The sequence below is a fragment of the Osmerus mordax genome, chromosome 18 (genome assembly GCF_038355195.1).
Source record: "Osmerus mordax isolate fOsmMor3 chromosome 18, fOsmMor3.pri, whole genome shotgun sequence".
Classification (NCBI taxonomy): domain Eukaryota; kingdom Metazoa; phylum Chordata; class Actinopteri; order Osmeriformes; family Osmeridae; genus Osmerus; species Osmerus mordax.
This window is the reverse complement of record NC_090067.1, coordinates 10,863,637-10,880,549: the sequence shown is the minus strand read 5'-3', so window position 1 is coordinate 10,880,549 and position 16,913 is coordinate 10,863,637. Positions and strand designations below refer to the sequence as shown.

General features: G+C 45.4%; 3 protein-coding genes across 3 annotated transcripts; 2 read left to right on the top strand and 1 right to left on the bottom strand.

The window, feature by feature from the left end:
• Window positions 1–1,967: 1,967 nt before the first annotated feature.
• LOC136962397 (lens fiber membrane intrinsic protein-like) lies at window positions 1,968–3,079 on the bottom strand. The gene is made up of 4 exons (XM_067256172.1): window positions 2,905–3,079; window positions 2,402–2,551; window positions 2,127–2,261; window positions 1,968–2,029 (listed from the first exon to the last, which is right to left on the bottom strand). The coding sequence occupies exons 1-4, from the start codon at window positions 3,077–3,079 to the stop codon at window positions 1,968–1,970; spliced, it is 522 nt and encodes a 173-aa protein (XP_067112273.1).
• Window positions 3,080–5,221: 2,142 nt separating this feature from the next.
• LOC136962563 (ubiquilin-4-like) lies at window positions 5,222–11,473 on the top strand. Its single transcript, XM_067256356.1, has 11 exons — window positions 5,222–5,383; window positions 6,676–6,827; window positions 7,079–7,236; window positions 7,329–7,591; window positions 7,876–8,034; window positions 8,373–8,613; window positions 8,705–8,844; window positions 9,028–9,111; window positions 9,197–9,312; window positions 9,501–9,684; window positions 9,928–11,473. The coding sequence occupies exons 1-11, from the start codon at window positions 5,240–5,242 to the stop codon at window positions 10,078–10,080; spliced, it is 1,794 nt and encodes a 597-aa protein (XP_067112457.1). The 5' UTR covers window positions 5,222–5,239; the 3' UTR covers window positions 10,081–11,473.
• Window positions 11,474–12,091: 618 nt separating this feature from the next.
• Window positions 12,092–14,486, top strand: LOC136961918 (ras-related protein Rab-25-like). The gene is made up of 5 exons (XM_067255416.1): window positions 12,092–12,162; window positions 12,741–12,936; window positions 13,264–13,457; window positions 13,607–13,687; window positions 14,097–14,486. Exons 1-5 carry the CDS (start codon window positions 12,126–12,128, stop codon window positions 14,222–14,224), a joined length of 636 nt encoding a protein of 211 aa, XP_067111517.1. The 5' UTR covers window positions 12,092–12,125; the 3' UTR covers window positions 14,225–14,486.
• The last annotated feature ends 2,427 nt before the right edge of the window (window positions 14,487–16,913 follow it).

Below are 16,913 nucleotides of genomic sequence, written 5' to 3'. Positions count from 1 at the left end.
ATCTTTTGAAGCGCAAGTAATTATAGGTCTTTCAAGAGAATCAGCTTAATTGGGTGAATTGTCTCATATTTCAACAGGAAAAACACAGGTGTAGTTTCAGGTGGCATGTCATCAACGAGGAATGTTTTCCCCTCGCATTCCCAGCGCCAACAAGACTTTGGTTATCCTTCTTCTACCTATTAATAGTAGTTAGATTATAACTGCTGGGTGTATGAGTTTTGCTTCATGGGTTCAGTCAAGGAAAAGAACAGGACTTTGATCAGCAGACCGGTAAACACGTTTCAGTCCATTACTGTAATCCCAGACAAACATTCAGTTCTACAATCCTCGGGATTACAGGAGAAAAGAGGAAACACAGGAATCACATGACCTTGTGCACCTGGTATATGTCTGAGGGAAAAGTATGTTGTGTCCCTAACTTCATCAGTGACGCGAAAGGGGATGATTGTTGATGACAAGTTATTTACATTTTTGTCATAGCTTATGAGTCACAGATGGCATAAGTTCATTACCTCGACATGGACTGTTCACCCTCTTACAGCTGATGCTTAAGCCTCAACAGCAGAGGTGGAGAATGAAGCTGTGATTGTATGTAAGGCATTTGGGGGGGGGGGGGGGAAATGAAGTTTCCACACCAATGTGGATGTGGTCTGGGTGTTCTTTTGCAAGGGGAATTCTGTTCTTCTCATCATTGTCTGAAGAATGTTCTAGAACCTTCCCAGTGTTCCACATCCTTTTCTTTGTCACCTGGGTGTTCTTCAGGACGTCAGCAAGACAAGCCCATTGCCCAAGACAATGTGAGTTTCTACATGACGATAATGAAGGGAAACTCCTCACCCATAAACAAACAAAAATAAAGGAGACTGGTTTCACTTTTACCTTCAGGATTCTTGTGCTGATGCCATGCCAAACACAACTGCCTTCAAGAGGGTCGCCAGAGAAGCAGATTTCTTTATCAAGTTTCTCTATGTTTTATTGTTCTCAAAAGCACTGTTGTGCTTTGGTTTGATTACAGACTGTTATTGCACATCCCCTTCCTGGAGGCCTCACGCCATAGATTGTCACTGAGGCACCCTCAGGTCAGGGCTACCCAATTAAGGAGAGCATTGGAATGGCTCTCTAAGTTGAGGAATGCCTTATGGTTAGAAGACAATGGAAAGCATGTACAGATCCCTTTCAGGTGTGTTGTGGTGACAGTTTACTTGTTACCAGGGCGATGGTGGTTATCTGGTGCGCTGTCCATGCAAAGTTCAGAGCAATGAGGAACAACGTCTAGGTGTTTTTTGTTGGTTTTTATGTCTGGGTGTAACTTGAGTGCTTTGTTATGTTGAATCACAGCAGACATCAAGAAGGTACTGTTCGGCTTCTATCGTCTCATCTTTTGGTTTTAGTCTACTTGTGGTAATAAAGGTTAGTATGAGGAATGACTGTCATTGATTTGACTGGTTAAGTGCTGCCACCTTGAGGTCAGGAATGTCCACGCACCACCATTAGGTTCGGAATGAGCAGGATGATCTAGAATGCGTAACAAGACACACTGTTTGAGAGGTACTTTATTGTGAAATTAAAACATGCCAAACCAACATGCTTCTATTCCTTCCCAAGTTCGAAACTCATCCAAACATTAAGTCCCCTTAACTTGCAACGGATTGGACATGGCTCATGAGGTAATTGTGATTATGATTCTGTCAGCATTTCTCAGAATTCCCTTTGTAAAGACCTTGATGAGGTTGATAATGTGTATAAATAAATTAAGCACCATTGTATAAGTTCCCTTTGTGTCTCATGACTCTCTTCCAACCAGACTTACTGCTGATATCCAGGGGTCCACTGAGTCGTAGAGTCAGACACTTTTTGACTGTCGTCCAGTCATGAAGGCGCATCAAGCCTCTCTGGACACGGTCGTTGAATGTAGGTTTGTCCTCTGGTTCTAAAGTTTGTGGAGATTGAGTGAAGGCCGTGTCCCTCTAGCGAGGGCTGGTCCCCCTCCTGCACTCATGCATTCTGTAGGCGCACATGTAGAAAATACCTGGAACAGAAAGACGTTTTGTGTTAAATTGATCTAATTCCGTCTAATCAAAATAATTTAGAGAAGGGAGATTTAAATTTGCATGTCTAATTCTTACCTGCAAAGAAGGTCATGAGCAGAGCCACCCAGCCCAGTATGTATGACCAGGAGAATCGCCAGTCACCGAAGCGCTTGCCCAGGAAGTTGACTGTCACACCCGTGTAGATGGCCATGGCCAGCAGAACAAATAAAGCTGGTAGAAACAGGGGTGTAGATGATCAATGTGTGTTTTTACATGTGTACATGTGCGTTGATTTGCGTGTGTGTGTGTTTATTTGTGTATGTTTGTGTCATCTTTTGCAAAGTAAATGTTGGAAATAAATGGGGACTCACTGGAGACGAAGAACATGATCCCTGCAGCGAAGGAGCGATTGAACCTCTCAAAGGTGGAGAAATGTGCGAAGGACAGGATGCCTGCGATGATGCCGGCGAAGCACGACATCCCCGACAGGATCATGAAAGCACGTGTGGCATTCCAGTAAGCTACATAAAGATTTCCAATAACTGTTGGATTAACTGTGCGGTTGATATCTACTTCTGTCATAGTGGTGTATTCATTACATTACATATTCAGTCAAATGACATGACATTACCAACACATCCAACATGATATGGCGCGATCTAGTAATATTGCTTCAACTGATTATCAGCATTAGGAGAGAAAAAAATTGACACAAGGTGAGCATGACATATCTCTTTTTTGACGATAGATGGCGCCATATAGCAGTATTCCTTTGCATCAGCAACAGGTCTGTCCTATGAAGGAACCCAACCATTCCCTCTGGACGCCCTATCTTGTGTAGCATATGTGGGTTGTATGGGCGTGGGTGTCTCACCGATGCTGTCCGTTTGCATGTAGCACTTGCCCGACATGCAGTACCTCCACAAGCCCTGGTGAGCGTAGCTGCCAGACAGACGGTACTGCATCCAGTAGTCTGTTGCCGTTGAGACCACCAAGAGAATGTTCCCAACAAAGGCGCAGAAGAGGCCTCCGCCCATGAAACTATACATCCTGACCTGAGATTGTGGGGCTGCAGCAGAGCACCTGAACCTGGGGTAGGAGGGATGAAGGGGTTAGCAATTGTAAAATACATGTATGTTCGTTTACATATTGTACACACACACAAACACAAATTTAGACAATATCACACCTCTAGGCGTACTGTTATGCATTTATTCATCTATATTTTAAGTCAATCAAATGAATAAATGTAAATCAGACATTTAATGAACTGCCTGTACTGATCATTACAGACATACAGTCCAGGTATCTAAATACTTGTTTGCTGATATAATATCTGTAAAAAATTGCATTTATTGATCTAAGTAAAGTTAACCCACAAAGAACTAAAACAAACAGAAAAAAACATCATTTAACTACAGCAGTTTTCCTTTAACATCAACATTTATTTTCCGCTATTGTCAGACTGTTAGACTGGATTGTTGGACTGAGAAAACCCATTTTTTGTTTTGCTGAGCCACAAGATAAAGTCAAAGCTTATAAAACCATATTCTAGTGCAATAATACAAGTAAAGCAGGTGATGGTTTTTTTCTGCATTGTATGTTTAAAAGCCAGATAATCAACTGCCATTCAATTGATAGTTAACTGTACGCCAAGGTATTTACAGTGTCATCTCTGAATAAGGTTAACATTAACTTACGTTATATAAAATGATTGTCTTTACCTTGTTTCTTCTGACAACGGCTCACCTTTACAATGTTAAAGAAAGAGGGAGATAGGGAAGGAGAGGGACACAGGTTTCGAGCTGGGAGAGAGAGAAAGAGTCAAAGAGAATTCCACTGGGCGAAATTCCAAAAAAGTTATCCTATCCGTTTTTTCTGTTGATGGAAGCAGAAACTGAACCATCCTTCCCCTGTATTGGATACGCTTGAACAAGGCACCATGGAGGGGGGGGGGGGGGGGGGGGGGGGGTGTAGGGTACACATGACTCCTGCCCTTTCTCTCTGTGTGCGGGACTATGTGTATGGGGCGGCGACTGTGTTTTTTCTGTTTAGTTTGTTTGTGAATGCTGTGTTCTAGAACTGAGGATGTGCTTGAGTCTGCATTACTGCTGAATTCAATGCAACATGCTGAGTCCAACGTTTTTCATTCAGTGGAGACGCTTTGTTGACAGACGCATGCAGGAATGGTGTCTGGAACTAATTGGGTCCCTCTTTATATCTTATGTTTTGCTACAGGTCTATTGTGTCCCCAGGTAGCTGTGAAATTAAGCCATATTCTTGTAAAACATTATAAAGTTTTACAGTTGTGACATTATGTTGTGATGTTTTAATTTTTAAAGATAAGCTAAGTGAGTTAATATGATTTTTTACGTCAGGAGTAAAAGCACCAACAAGCAAACACAAATTCACAGACTCCCACACGTGCTCTCAAGACAGTGATAGGAGGTTCCATCAAAAGGAGAAGGTCATCTGGCTCAGACAGAAATGTCATACCCTTTATCAAATGCAAGCGCCAGTGTGTCATTACTGATTCAATGGATCATCTATCAATTGAGACCGCCATTTTATTATTATCTGCCAATCAGTGTTAACATTTAATCACAGACACTAAGAAGAAGCAGACATATATCTGAGGATATGTGGCTGGCTGAGCTGTTTTGATCATAGCCCATCCTAGGCTATATGTCAGACTTCCAAACTTCTTTACTTTAACTTGAGTGAAAAAGTGTAGTCCGTACTTGAACTTTTTCCAGTCTTTTTAAACGTGAGTATATGTACTTCCACTTGAGTGAAGGATGTACTTTTGCCATCTATGCCTTTGACAAATTACAAGCATGCTAATATTTTGCTACATTTCAACACCCAGTGGAATGACAGAGCAATTTTATTTAAAAGGCATTGTAATCAGAACACTTTCTTTAGATTGGATTCCAATTTAATAGGGAATTCAAGTTTGACTCAGTATGGTTTCGAATACAATACAATTCTGAAGCCAGAATTTATTCAGAATTGATTCACCTCCACAATGAAGGATGAAGGTTGTGAATTGAATTTAAAGAAATAAACTGTCCAGGCTCATAGCAAGGGACGGAAGAGTAATTACATGTTTTTCATTCTTATTTGTGATCTTTTCTCGAAGGAAACTGTGAACTATAATGACCCGGAAGAGGACACAAAATCCAGGCGATTCCAGCGGAGGAGTAAAGATGGCTGACAACGGCGGCGCAGATCCTGTGAATAACAACAATAATACAACTGTTGCTTCCGAGGGAACTATTATTAAGGTTACAGTCAAAACCCCGAAAGATAAGGAAGAAATCGCGATCTCGGAAGATGCATCTGTCACCCAGGTTGGTTCAATATATCAATATGGAATCCCACTTCCTATCTATGCTAGTACAACGTCATGCCCTGGCACTTCCCTTGCTTGCTTTCCCTGGTCTACTTAGCAAGCTAGCTTAGCTTTAAGTGTGTGCATGTTGTTTGCTAGCTAGAGAATAAGCGTGTCAGTAGTTAGGCATAACTTGTAACAATATTTCTACAACATCACTTTGTTCTTTGACAATGTACACGTCAATCTAGTTGGTTAGCTAGCTAAGTGGAAGTTTATGTACTTCATTAATTTATCTTTGATTGTAAGATACACAGATAGCTAGCCAGCTAGCTACCCGGCTGGTAGCTTAATTGACAAACTTGTTAGCGGATAGGTAGTTCCCTTTAGCGAAACCGAAGAGCAGCGAATATGGGCTTAGTGACCCATCTACCCATCTAGTGTTTTGATTACCCAACCGTAGCTCTCTTTAGTATTGATCATAAAGGTATGATGTGTAAATTAGCTGAAGGCCAAAATAGAGCCTTCTGTCGAGAACATTCTATGTGCCAGCCAATAAGCTAACAACATTCTCTTGAATATAACACTTTACACAGTGAAAAGAACACCATGTCAGCAAATGTTTACTCATACCAGACAGTTGATACATATCCTCTGGATGTCATAATTACCAGAGCTTAGCAAGTACAATGTATGTGTTACAGTCCATGATCTGTCATTCATTAATTAGTTGGTAGCTAAACTTAACTGTTGTTAGTTTTATTCTGAGCCTGAAGTTTTGATATACATAATTTGTATGCTTATTCTGAATGATCTTGACAAAATATAGAGGCCATCTTATTAGGTAGATACACTAAAGACAGATTCTTAAGTTAGGGTAATTTGTCTGTCTCAGGCATCACTCTCGGCTATTAAATACTTGCTATCTAATCTGAATCTGAAAGGATGTATTGACCAATGTAAGTGTAGTCAAGAATGCTTAAAGAGCAATATGACAATATGGTTACCACATAGTCTGTTTATTGACAAACGTGAAGCAAGATTTAAAAAAAAGATTATCAATTGACTCATAGCGTGACTGTTTGTCCTTCTTTGTACGGGATTACATCTTAGCCTGTTGTGAAATAAGCTGAAAGAGTGATTTGGTGCATTTGTAATCAGGGTTGAACACCCTTAATAGGATTGAGTAGTTTCCTAGGAATGTGGCCTTCAATACCTGCAGTATAGTTAAAGTTTGTCTTGGACGGCTAATTGTTTTAACTTTTTCTTTCCCTTTTGTCTCTGTATCTTTCTCTCTCTCCCATATCTCAGTTTAAGGAAGAGATATCGCGGCGGTTCAAAGCGAAACAGGACCAGTTGGTTCTCATTTTTGCAGGGAAGATCTTGAAGGATGGCGACTCACTTAACCAGCACGGCATAAAGGATGGCTTGACTGTCCACTTGGTCATCAAGACGGCGCAGAAGTAAGACCGCACAACCACAGATAATCAAGATGCTGTGTCTCAGGGATTTCAGTTTGGAGGCCGATTTCAGTGATTCCGGGATTCATCTATATGCTTTGCATAAAATATATATTGCCGTATTTGATATAGAAAATATGGCAATATTAGTAACCTATATTAATTACATTTGTGTTAGGTTAGGTGTATTTATATATTTTTCAACAAAGATATGAACAACATCTCATGATCGTTGTGTTTGCTTATCCTCCCAGGGCAACAGATGGCGCGAGTTCACAGGCATCCTCCTCAAACTCCACCCAGGCAGGAGGTGGCAGTACCTCTAGCCCCAGTCCAGCCTCCCATCCCTCCTCCACAGGAGGCACCCCTGGAGGCCCAGCCTCAGCCCCAACACAGACCCCCAACATCCTGAGTAAGATTATCTCCCACCCACCCACTCACCAACCCACACAGTTGAAGTTCATGTAGTCCTTACCGGTCTCCCTCTACCATCTCCTCCTTCAGCTGGCTTTGGAGACCTGTCCAGCCTGGGAGGCCTGGGCATGGGCTCTGCTAACTTCATGGAGCTACAGCAACAGATGCAGAGGCAGCTCATGTCCAACCCAGAGATGCTGTCTCAGATCATGGAGAACCCTCTGGTGCAGAACATGATGTCCAACCCTGACCTGATGAGGCAGATGATCGTGGCCAACCCCCAGATGCAGCAGCTGATGGAACGTAACCCAGAGATCTCCCACATGCTCAACAACCCGGAGCTAATGAGACAGGTGGGCCGAGCAGCTTCACCCAGAGCTCTCAACTGTGGAAACATGGGAATCATTTAGTTATGGGTTTGAGATACGAGATGGTGGCACAGCAAATGATGGGTATAGATAGCTCAGAGGTAGAGCAGATCAATAGAGGGTTCAAACCCCCCCCCCCCCTGTCATGTGGGATTCAAATGCTGCTAAATGAATCCATTTACATTTCATTTACATGATGGTAAGCTTTTTAACGGACCAATCACCTTTCCTCTTCCTGTTCGTCGTCCTCCGGTCCCCCCTCCCCCCAGACCATGGAGCTGGCCCGAAACCCTGCCATGATGCAGGAAATGATGCGTAACCAGGACCGAGCGCTTAGCAACCTGGAGAGCATCCCTGGGGGTTACAACGCCCTGAGAAGGATGTACACGGACATCCAGGAGCCCATGTTCAGCGCAGCCAGAGAACAGGTACCTGGTCACTAACCCTTAACCCTCTTAGCTTCCCCTCATCATGTTGATGGCCTTTAATATCAGTACTTTTTCATTGTTTCTCACTGTAACCATATGATTTAGTCATTTAGCAGACGCTCTTATCCAGAGCAACTTACAGTAAGTACAGGGACATTCTCCCCAAGGAACGTAGGGTGAAGTGCCTTGCCCAAGGACACATCATTTAGCACGGACAGGAATCGAACCGGCAACCTTACGATTTTATAGCCCTACTCCCTAACCGCTCAGCCATCTGACCCCCATATCACTGTTACCACCACTGATGGTGACCATTGATGATCTCTTTTCCCCTCCAGTTTGGCAACAACCCCTTCTCAGCCCTGGGAGGCAACACGGACGGTTCGGGCGTGCAGCCGTCCAGGACCGAGAACCGCGAGCCCCTGCCCAACCCCTGGGGCCCCCCCAATGCCGGCAACCCCTCGGAGAGCGGGGGGGGCACCACGGGAGGCCTAGGCGCCACCACCACCACCGCCGCCGGTGGCACCACCCCTTCCGTGTCGAACCCTCTGGGGATCAACGCGGCCAGCCTGGGCAACGGTAAGAGGTCCTGGGGCACGCGTGAAATGTGTGGACTTATATACACACACACACACACTCTAACACCTTCCCTCCTTTCCCTGTGCACCAGGGATGTTCAACAGTCCCGGCATGCAGAGCCTAATGCAGCAGATCTCGGAGAACCCCCAGCTGATGCAGAACATGCTGTCTGCTCCGTACATGCGCAGCATGATGCAGTCCCTGTCTCAGAACCCTGACGTGGCCTCCCAGGTTTGTCCAAGACCTTTCTAGAAAACCTTCCCTAGATCCCGCATTCGTGTTAAGGCTGGTTAGCTCTGTGCATTCCATGTGTGTGTCAAGGAAGGGTGGTGGTAGAAGTGCTGCAGCTGGTCTGTGACAGGATCCTGACCCTTCTTCCTGTTTTCTGGCTCTTTCTCTCTCCCTTTTCCCCAGGTACTGATGAATAATCCCCTGTTCGCCGGAAACCCACAGTTGCAGGAACAGTTCAGACACCAGCTGCCAGTGTTTTTGCAGCAGGTACACACACACACACACACTTTCATGTGTTCTTCATGATCGTAGAGGATGTGCAGAAGGTGATCGTCCCACCATGTTCTTGCAGATGCAGAACCCGGAGTCCCTGTCGGTGATGACCAACCCCCGGGCCATGCAGGCCCTCATGCAGATCCAGCAGGGCCTGCAGACGCTGCAGACCGAGGCACCAGGACTCATGCCGGGGTACACACACACACACATCCTTGTTTTACTACTCTCGAGGACTCACAATTCAGTCCCTCACCTTAACCCAAAAACCTAATCTAAACCTTGCTCCTAACCCTTAAACTATCAGTAGCCCCCTAAAAAACCACATAAAATACACAGCCTCAACACCTGGTTATACTGAAGAGTTGCGTACCTGTTCACAGCTTGGCGCCAGGTGGGATCCCCGGCATGCCCTCGACCCCCCTCCCCACGACCCCTCTGCCCACAGGAGGAGGCGTGGCCCCGGAGAACCCCGCCTCTTCGCCGAGCGGCGGGGCAAACCCCTCCCAGCAGCAACTGATGCAGCAGATGCTCCAAATGTTTGCCGGAGCCGGAGGAAGTGCGCCGGTAAATGTTTTAGCTTTCTCTCTCTCTCTCCATCTCTCTCTCTCTCCATCTCTCTCTCTCTCCATCTCTCTCCAACTCTCTCTCTCTCCATCTTTCCCTCTCTCTCTCTTTCACACACACATGTAAACATACATTCTTGAACTGCTCCCCCCCCCCCCCAAAATTGACCCTTTAGATTTGTCACCAGAGGTAAATATGTGTGGTTTTGCGTGACACCCTAACTGTTCCCCTCCACCCCCCAAGACCCAGACCCCAGAGGTGAGGTTCCAGCAGCAGCTGGATCAGCTGAGCGCCATGGGCTTCATCAACCGCGAGGCCAACCTGCAGGCGCTCATCGCCACCGGAGGAGACATCAACGCCGCCATCGAGAGACTGCTGGGCTCACAGCCCTCATAAAGACACACGCAGACCCACGCACACACATACGCACACACCTAACACATACATCCACCCTAGTGGGCAAATGGGGGGGGAGGGGCCAACATTACATACACATGCACGCTCACACACAAGCACACACGATATCTCCAGAGAACCAAGAGAAATTAATCGAATCCCAAACCCACTCGAGGCAAGACCTGGGCAGGATATGTAACAACCTAACTCCACCGCTTCTTGTCAAGTCATTCCCCTAACAAAACAGCAGCTCCCCATCACTTCCTGTTGGCGTCATCCGGAGAGAGCTCTCCCAAGGCCATTGCAGCAGAGCCGGACTAAACCACTCCTCCTGAGGGGTGGCCCGATGCAGAGATCCAGACAAAAGGCACCGTTTTTGCCTTCCGACCCTCATCCAGCGTTGAGATTCCTAAAAGTTGATTTGCTTTTCCTCTTCGTCCGATAAAGCGTGGGTTTATCAAATAGGATGGCACGTTGCAGACAGAAATATAGAGTAGCGATGACTCGGTTCCATTACTTTAGGCTTGGACATTATTCCCATCTATACATTGTATTTCTATGAAGTTGGGGATGATACTTCCTGTTGAATAGATGCAATGGTGAGCTGATGAAGGAGGCGGAGGAGAGGAGGACTAAGTCAAGAGTGAAAACTCGAATCGCTCCAGTGTACCCCCCCCCCCCCCTCCCCCTCCTTCCAGAGTCTAGCTAGAGATTCTAGCTGCTCCTCTATTTATTGCAAGCGCTTGAGAATAAGTCCACCCTCCTCCCACCACAGTTGTGATTTGTCATTCCAGATAACGATGTATTCTTTTCAGCCACTACTGCTGTTCCTTCTGTCTCCTTTGGCCCTTTAAGACCTTTGGCATCCTTCTCCTTGGTTCAATTGCAATCCAATTATAAATACACGGTTGGGTGTCAGCAGTGACTTCACACAAACGCATGCGGCCTGAGATGTTTTGTGGCCACGTCACCATCGAATCAGTTGTCATCAAGTGGTCGATCCGAGACAGAAGATAGTCTTTCCTTTCATTTTAATCGGATTATTCATAATGTATTTTAATTTGAGGTGCAAAGTACTACCTAGAGGTGATCTTGTTTTGGTCTCATTCAAAATCTCCTGGGAATGAATGCATTGAATATTACGGAAATGCTTTACTATGTTCCCTGTATGGCTGGCACACAACCGTACCCTCTGTTGTAAATGAAGTTCTAGGTAATACTTTCTTGGAGAATCTCGGCATCGTAGTTGTGGTAACCTTGGCAATGGCTTCCATAGCTGTGCTTTGTCTGTTGGCCTCAGCTGAAAACATCCATTTCCCGATTCAACATGTTGGAAACTAACTTTTAACAGTACTGTACTAAAATAATAAAGTTGGTCAAGAAGAGTTCTCTATGACTGTGTCCGAATTACTGGAAATATTCTGATGCTGCATGTTTTATGCATTTCTTGAAATGTAAAAAAAAAACTAAACAAAAAAAATGTATAAATAGATTTAGTGATCATTTTATTTAATGCCACTGTAGCCATCCCTGTTGTACATTCTTCAGTATCATGTTATCCACCTGTGTGAGTAATATTCAACAGGTACAGGCTGGCTGGAGAGCTCTAGTAAAGGAGAGGGACAAAGAAGAGGGTGGAGTCTCGTGATGACAACACGCTGGTAGTTCTACCTGTTCCACCTGCTCTCGCGCTTCTGCCCTCTCTTCCCTGTTTCCCTCCCCCGCCTCTCTGTGTCAACGGAGCCACAACAGGGATTGGCAGGCAGCTCGTCTTGGTGTGTCTGGCTGGTGGTCAGGTGCAGCCTCCCTCTATCCACAAATAAAAGAAGAAGAGGGTTGGTTCAGACAAACCTGTTTCGTGTCTCAGTCTCAATCCTCTGTTTTCACCCTTTTTTTTGGACTGTCGAAAAGGAGAAGATTCCCTGTGGCAGTTGTGTCTCCTACCCTCTCCTGTCCCCGTCTCTCCTGTCTCATGGTGTGACCAGCCCCGAGGTATTGATTTGAACAGGCGGGAGTAGGATTCTACTGGAGCGCAGCTCTACAGCATGGGCTCTGACGAGGCGTACAACTTTGTCTTCAAAGGTTAGTGGTCTGTTTGTCTTTCCTAGGTAAACACAGCCTCTGGTGGGTTTTTATATTCCACATCAGTTGGGGGCAAAGGGCAGTTTGATCCTTTAGTGCTCTCAGGTGGAAGAAGGAACTAGGAGTGCAGTGTAATGAGAGCAGGGAAAAGCAGGGGAACCAGGAAGTGACAGGTGGCTGCCATTGTAGAGAACTTTATTTACCCCATTGACGTTGAAGAACATAAGCCTAGTTGATTTCAACTGCATTTCAAATGCTTGAATTGCCCTCTGTTACACAGTCAATTGTTTGTAGTTAAACTGTGTCTTATCAGGACTAGCGAGTCTTGCCTTTTCATTCCAAACATTCCAACAAAGTGTCATCTAGAGGTACGCATTCCGTTAAGTGAGATCTGATGTCATCAAGTGCTAGGTTGAGTGAACTGCACACCTGTTGACATCTACAGAATATACCGCCAAGGACATTGTGATTTACAATAGAAGAAGTCCAATTTCTGTACAGAAATTGGACTCATTTGGTGCTTTTTTTGTTTTATAAATGGCATGAAGTTAACTCATTACTATCCCATAAAACCATAGTGGTTTTAATAGGAGAATCCGGTGTGGGGAAAAGCAACCTGCTGTCCCGTTTCACCAAGAATGAGTTCAACCACGACAGCCGGACCACCATCGGTGTGGAGTTTAGCACGCGCACCGTCCAGCTGGACACCTTCACCATCAAGGCTCAGATCTGGGACACGGCAGGGCTGGAACGCTACAGGGCCATTACCTCTGCGTGGGTGCACCAACACACCTCTCCACCCTCCCTCCATCCCCCAAATAACCACCTCCCTCCACCCCTGGAATAATCATCTCTTTCCACCCCCCCCCCCAAATAATTACCCTCCCTCCACCTCTTGAACAAATAACTCCTTCCAACCTCTCTCCACACTTTAAATAATCCCCTCCCTCCACACCTTAAATAATATCCTCCCTCCCCACCTTAAATAATCCCCTCCCCACACACTTTAAATAATCCCATCCCTCCACACCCTAAATAATCACCTCCCTTGTTTGGGAGACAGTATCAAATCTCACCCCGCTCCTTTGCTTATCCAACCAGATATTACAGGGGGGCAGTAGGAGCTCTGCTGGTCTATGACATCACCAAGCATCTGACCTATGAGAGCGTGGAGCGCTGGCTGAAGGAGCTGTACGACCACGCAGACCCCCATATCGTGGTCATGCTGGTGGGCAACAAGACAGACCTGGAGACCCAGAGGACAGTGCCCACGGAGGAGGCCAAGGACTTTGCAGGTGGCCGGCTCACAACATCCAGCGATACTTTTCACCCTGACGTGCATGTGTGATCTGACCCTGGTTGTGTACTGTGGTTTGGCTTGGCTCTGAGTGTCGGTGTGAGTCGATTTAACAGCGTCTCCCTGTCTCTCTGTCTTCCTGTGCAGAGAAGAAGAACGTGTTGTTCATGGAAACCTCCGCTCTGGACTCCAGCAACGTTGAGACAGCCTTCCATGACGTGCTCTCAGGTACACATCATGGCAGAAACTAAATGTCTTAAAGACATTTCAATTCAAGATGATGTTGTGTCGTCGTCATGTTTGGTGCCTGTATGATATCGGAACTCTCTCAGTGGTTCAACGGCCAGAGTGTAGCCATTAGCCGGCGCTGGTGATTATTTGAATCCGGCAGTTTGTGCTCGAAGGTCTAGCTGTGATAATGCCATCTTCTCAGAGAGTTTCTCCCATGACATTCACCAATCCTCTCACAACTCACCAAGGCTTCTCTCTCTCTCTCTCTCTCTCTCTCTCTCTCTCTCTCTCTCTCTCTCTCTCTCTCTCTGTGTTTCTCTGTCTCCCCCTCTCTCTGTCTCTCTCTCTCTATCTCTCTCTCTGTTTCTCTGTCTCCCCCTCTCTCTGTCTCTCTCTCTCTCTCCAGCAATCCACAAAAAGGTGGCCAGTCGTGAGGTGACCCGGGGGTCCATCAGCGCCGTGACCCTGTCCAGCCCGACGGGCCCAGCCAGCGAGGCCCAGACGGAGCGCAAGACCTGCTGTAAGAACCTCTGACCCCTCCACAACCTTTTCAGAAAGATCATGTTAAAAACGTTTCTTTTTTTAATATATATGTATGTAATATATATATCCAGCTTTTTATCAGGTTTTTGGATTAATGGATTGTTGTTTGTTAGATTTAGGGGTAGGCGAAATTGTCATTCCTTCCCCTAGACTTTACTCCACACTGCTAATTCTGTAAAGGTGGCGAATGAGTGTCCTGAAAATGCATCCACTCCAGTGTGGATGTTTTTGTCAATAAAGCTGGCCTATTTTAGTTGGCGTTGTGTGACGTTTATTGCCACTGTTGTCCTCTAGATGGCAGTGTTGATTCATAGTGACTCAGGGGTGATGCAAGGATTTAAGTATTCAGCTGCTCAATGCTTTTATCTAAAGAAACATACAATGCAGGGGGAATTCAAACCTGCAACATCTTGATCAGCTGTCAAGTGTTCTACCTACTAAGCTTTATCCTCCCATTCTGCTGGGGACTTAATTTTTTTTGGGGGGGGGGTCATAAAAGTATGAAAATTGTGTTCTTGGGATTAGTGACAAACCTGATTTTTTTTTCACCTGTTTTGTAACAAGGAATACGTGTAGTTTTAGCATGAGAGTGCACACACACTGTGTTTGTGTGTGTGGTGCATGTGTGTGTGTGTGGTGGTGCGTGTAGAAGTCTGTGTGCGTATCATCTGTGGACCGTGATTTTAATTGGTCCTCATACAGTTTGGCTGGGGGACTACAAATCCTAACTATTATATTGGTGGTTAATGATATTCTTGACAGATATTGCTCTATCTCTCTCTCGCAGATGTGCACGCAGGGTACCCAGTGGTGTGCGGGTTTGTGTGTGTCTGTGTGTCTGTGGGTCTGTGTGTCTGTGTGCGTCTCGGTGGGTTATTTCTCTGCAGGAGATGATCATTTGCCACAGTGAAATGACCACAAGTTTTATAGATATTTTTTCTAAGAGTATAAAATATGGAACTGCACAGGCCAAAAAATGTTTAATAATTTCCTGTGAATATGATATTTTTATAGAGATAGTAAAAGCATATGGTTTAATAATCAAGGCGATCTGAGCCAGCTGTGCAAGTTTAGAGGTTGGTCAGGAAATCCGTAAATTTGGATCTTGTGTGGAGTGGAGGTGAGGGTTATGTTCACAGAGATCATGAAAAGACCTAGAAGCTGGAGGGGAAAACTCACCAGTGACGTGAGATTTGTTACTCTACTTCTCAACGTGTTCCCCCCTTTCAAATCTTCCAGATACGTCGACCGAGAATTGACCCCGCGCTCGCCGTCGAGAGGGTGAACTTGGAATGGTCGGAAAAGTGAGGATTTAGACCAGCCATGTGGTGGCCAATTACCCAATCACCGTTTGACATGTGTAGCCCATAAAACTGTGTCTAAACCTCAGGACTCCTACATGCTTAACAGTGGAGTAGCAAAGCGGCTTAACCCTTGTGCTGCCTTCGGGTCACATGACCCAAAGATTCACAACAAACCATCGTGGGTTTACCCAATTTTACCCAATACAAAAACAAATAAATAGCATTTTCTTTTAACTTTTGCAATGTGGGGGGTCTGAGACAGCCCGACAGTTAAAAGAAAATGCTTCACTTTGTTTTTGTATGCGGTAAAGTTGTCGCAATACGACGGTGGGTCACAATGACTGATGGGTCAGAATGACCCGAAGATAACACAAGGGTTAAACACGAGCAGGACAGAATATCCCCCGACCTGAGGTCGCCTATAGCATCTGATCCTCTGCGAATTTACGTCCGTCGCGTCACACCTGCGCTGGTTTTACTGGCGACCCCTCCGTTCATCTTAACCTTTCACCCCGCAGCGCATGGAACCCTTCTAAACCCGCTGGGATTCTAATGGAATCCACCAGTACTAAAACTCTCTTTCTCTCTCTCTTTCTACCCCCACCCACCCGCACACTCCCTCTCTCCCCCTTCGCTCTCTCAGTCTCTGGCGATCTTTCTACTATATCTGTTACACACACACACACTGGCCATGTGTGTTCACCACAGAATGTCTCTACACATCTTTCTCACAGACAAGACAGATAACAGTCCCTCATTCTTCACAGTCCCCTCTACTTCCACATACATAGACACGTGCACACACCACACACACAAACACACACACACCACACACACTACACACAGAGAGTAGGGTAAAGCTGAGGTAAAACAGAAGTGAATGGAAACCAGTCAACTTTCTTTCATCTCTGAAGCCTTCTCAGAAACAGGAGTCTGACCCCTTTTACCCACCCTGGACCATACAGGCCAGAGGGTGCATGGAGATCTGAAGATCACAACGGATCTGTCTACATGTACGTATATATTCCTGTTGACATGTACACCTGTATCCTCCATAAAAGCACTCAATACTAGATTATATGATTTCCCTGTATCGTGTGTGCGTTTATGTGCTTGAGTAGTTTAAATGAATTCCATCTGAATGTAATACTGTATTCGCTGGAGAAAAGGTTCTTTTTTTTTTTTACTGGCATCTTCATGTAAACACATTCTGCATAATCACATGCAAATCACCATGGTGATGTTGTTATGGCGACCAATCAGAAGGATCGGTGAACCTCAGTGGCAGTTAGAACCTCTATTCCTTAAAATACCTCCAGAGCTGAGTAAAAGCTGATATCAGCTCTGTGTGGTTATTTGCATACACAATGTGAGTG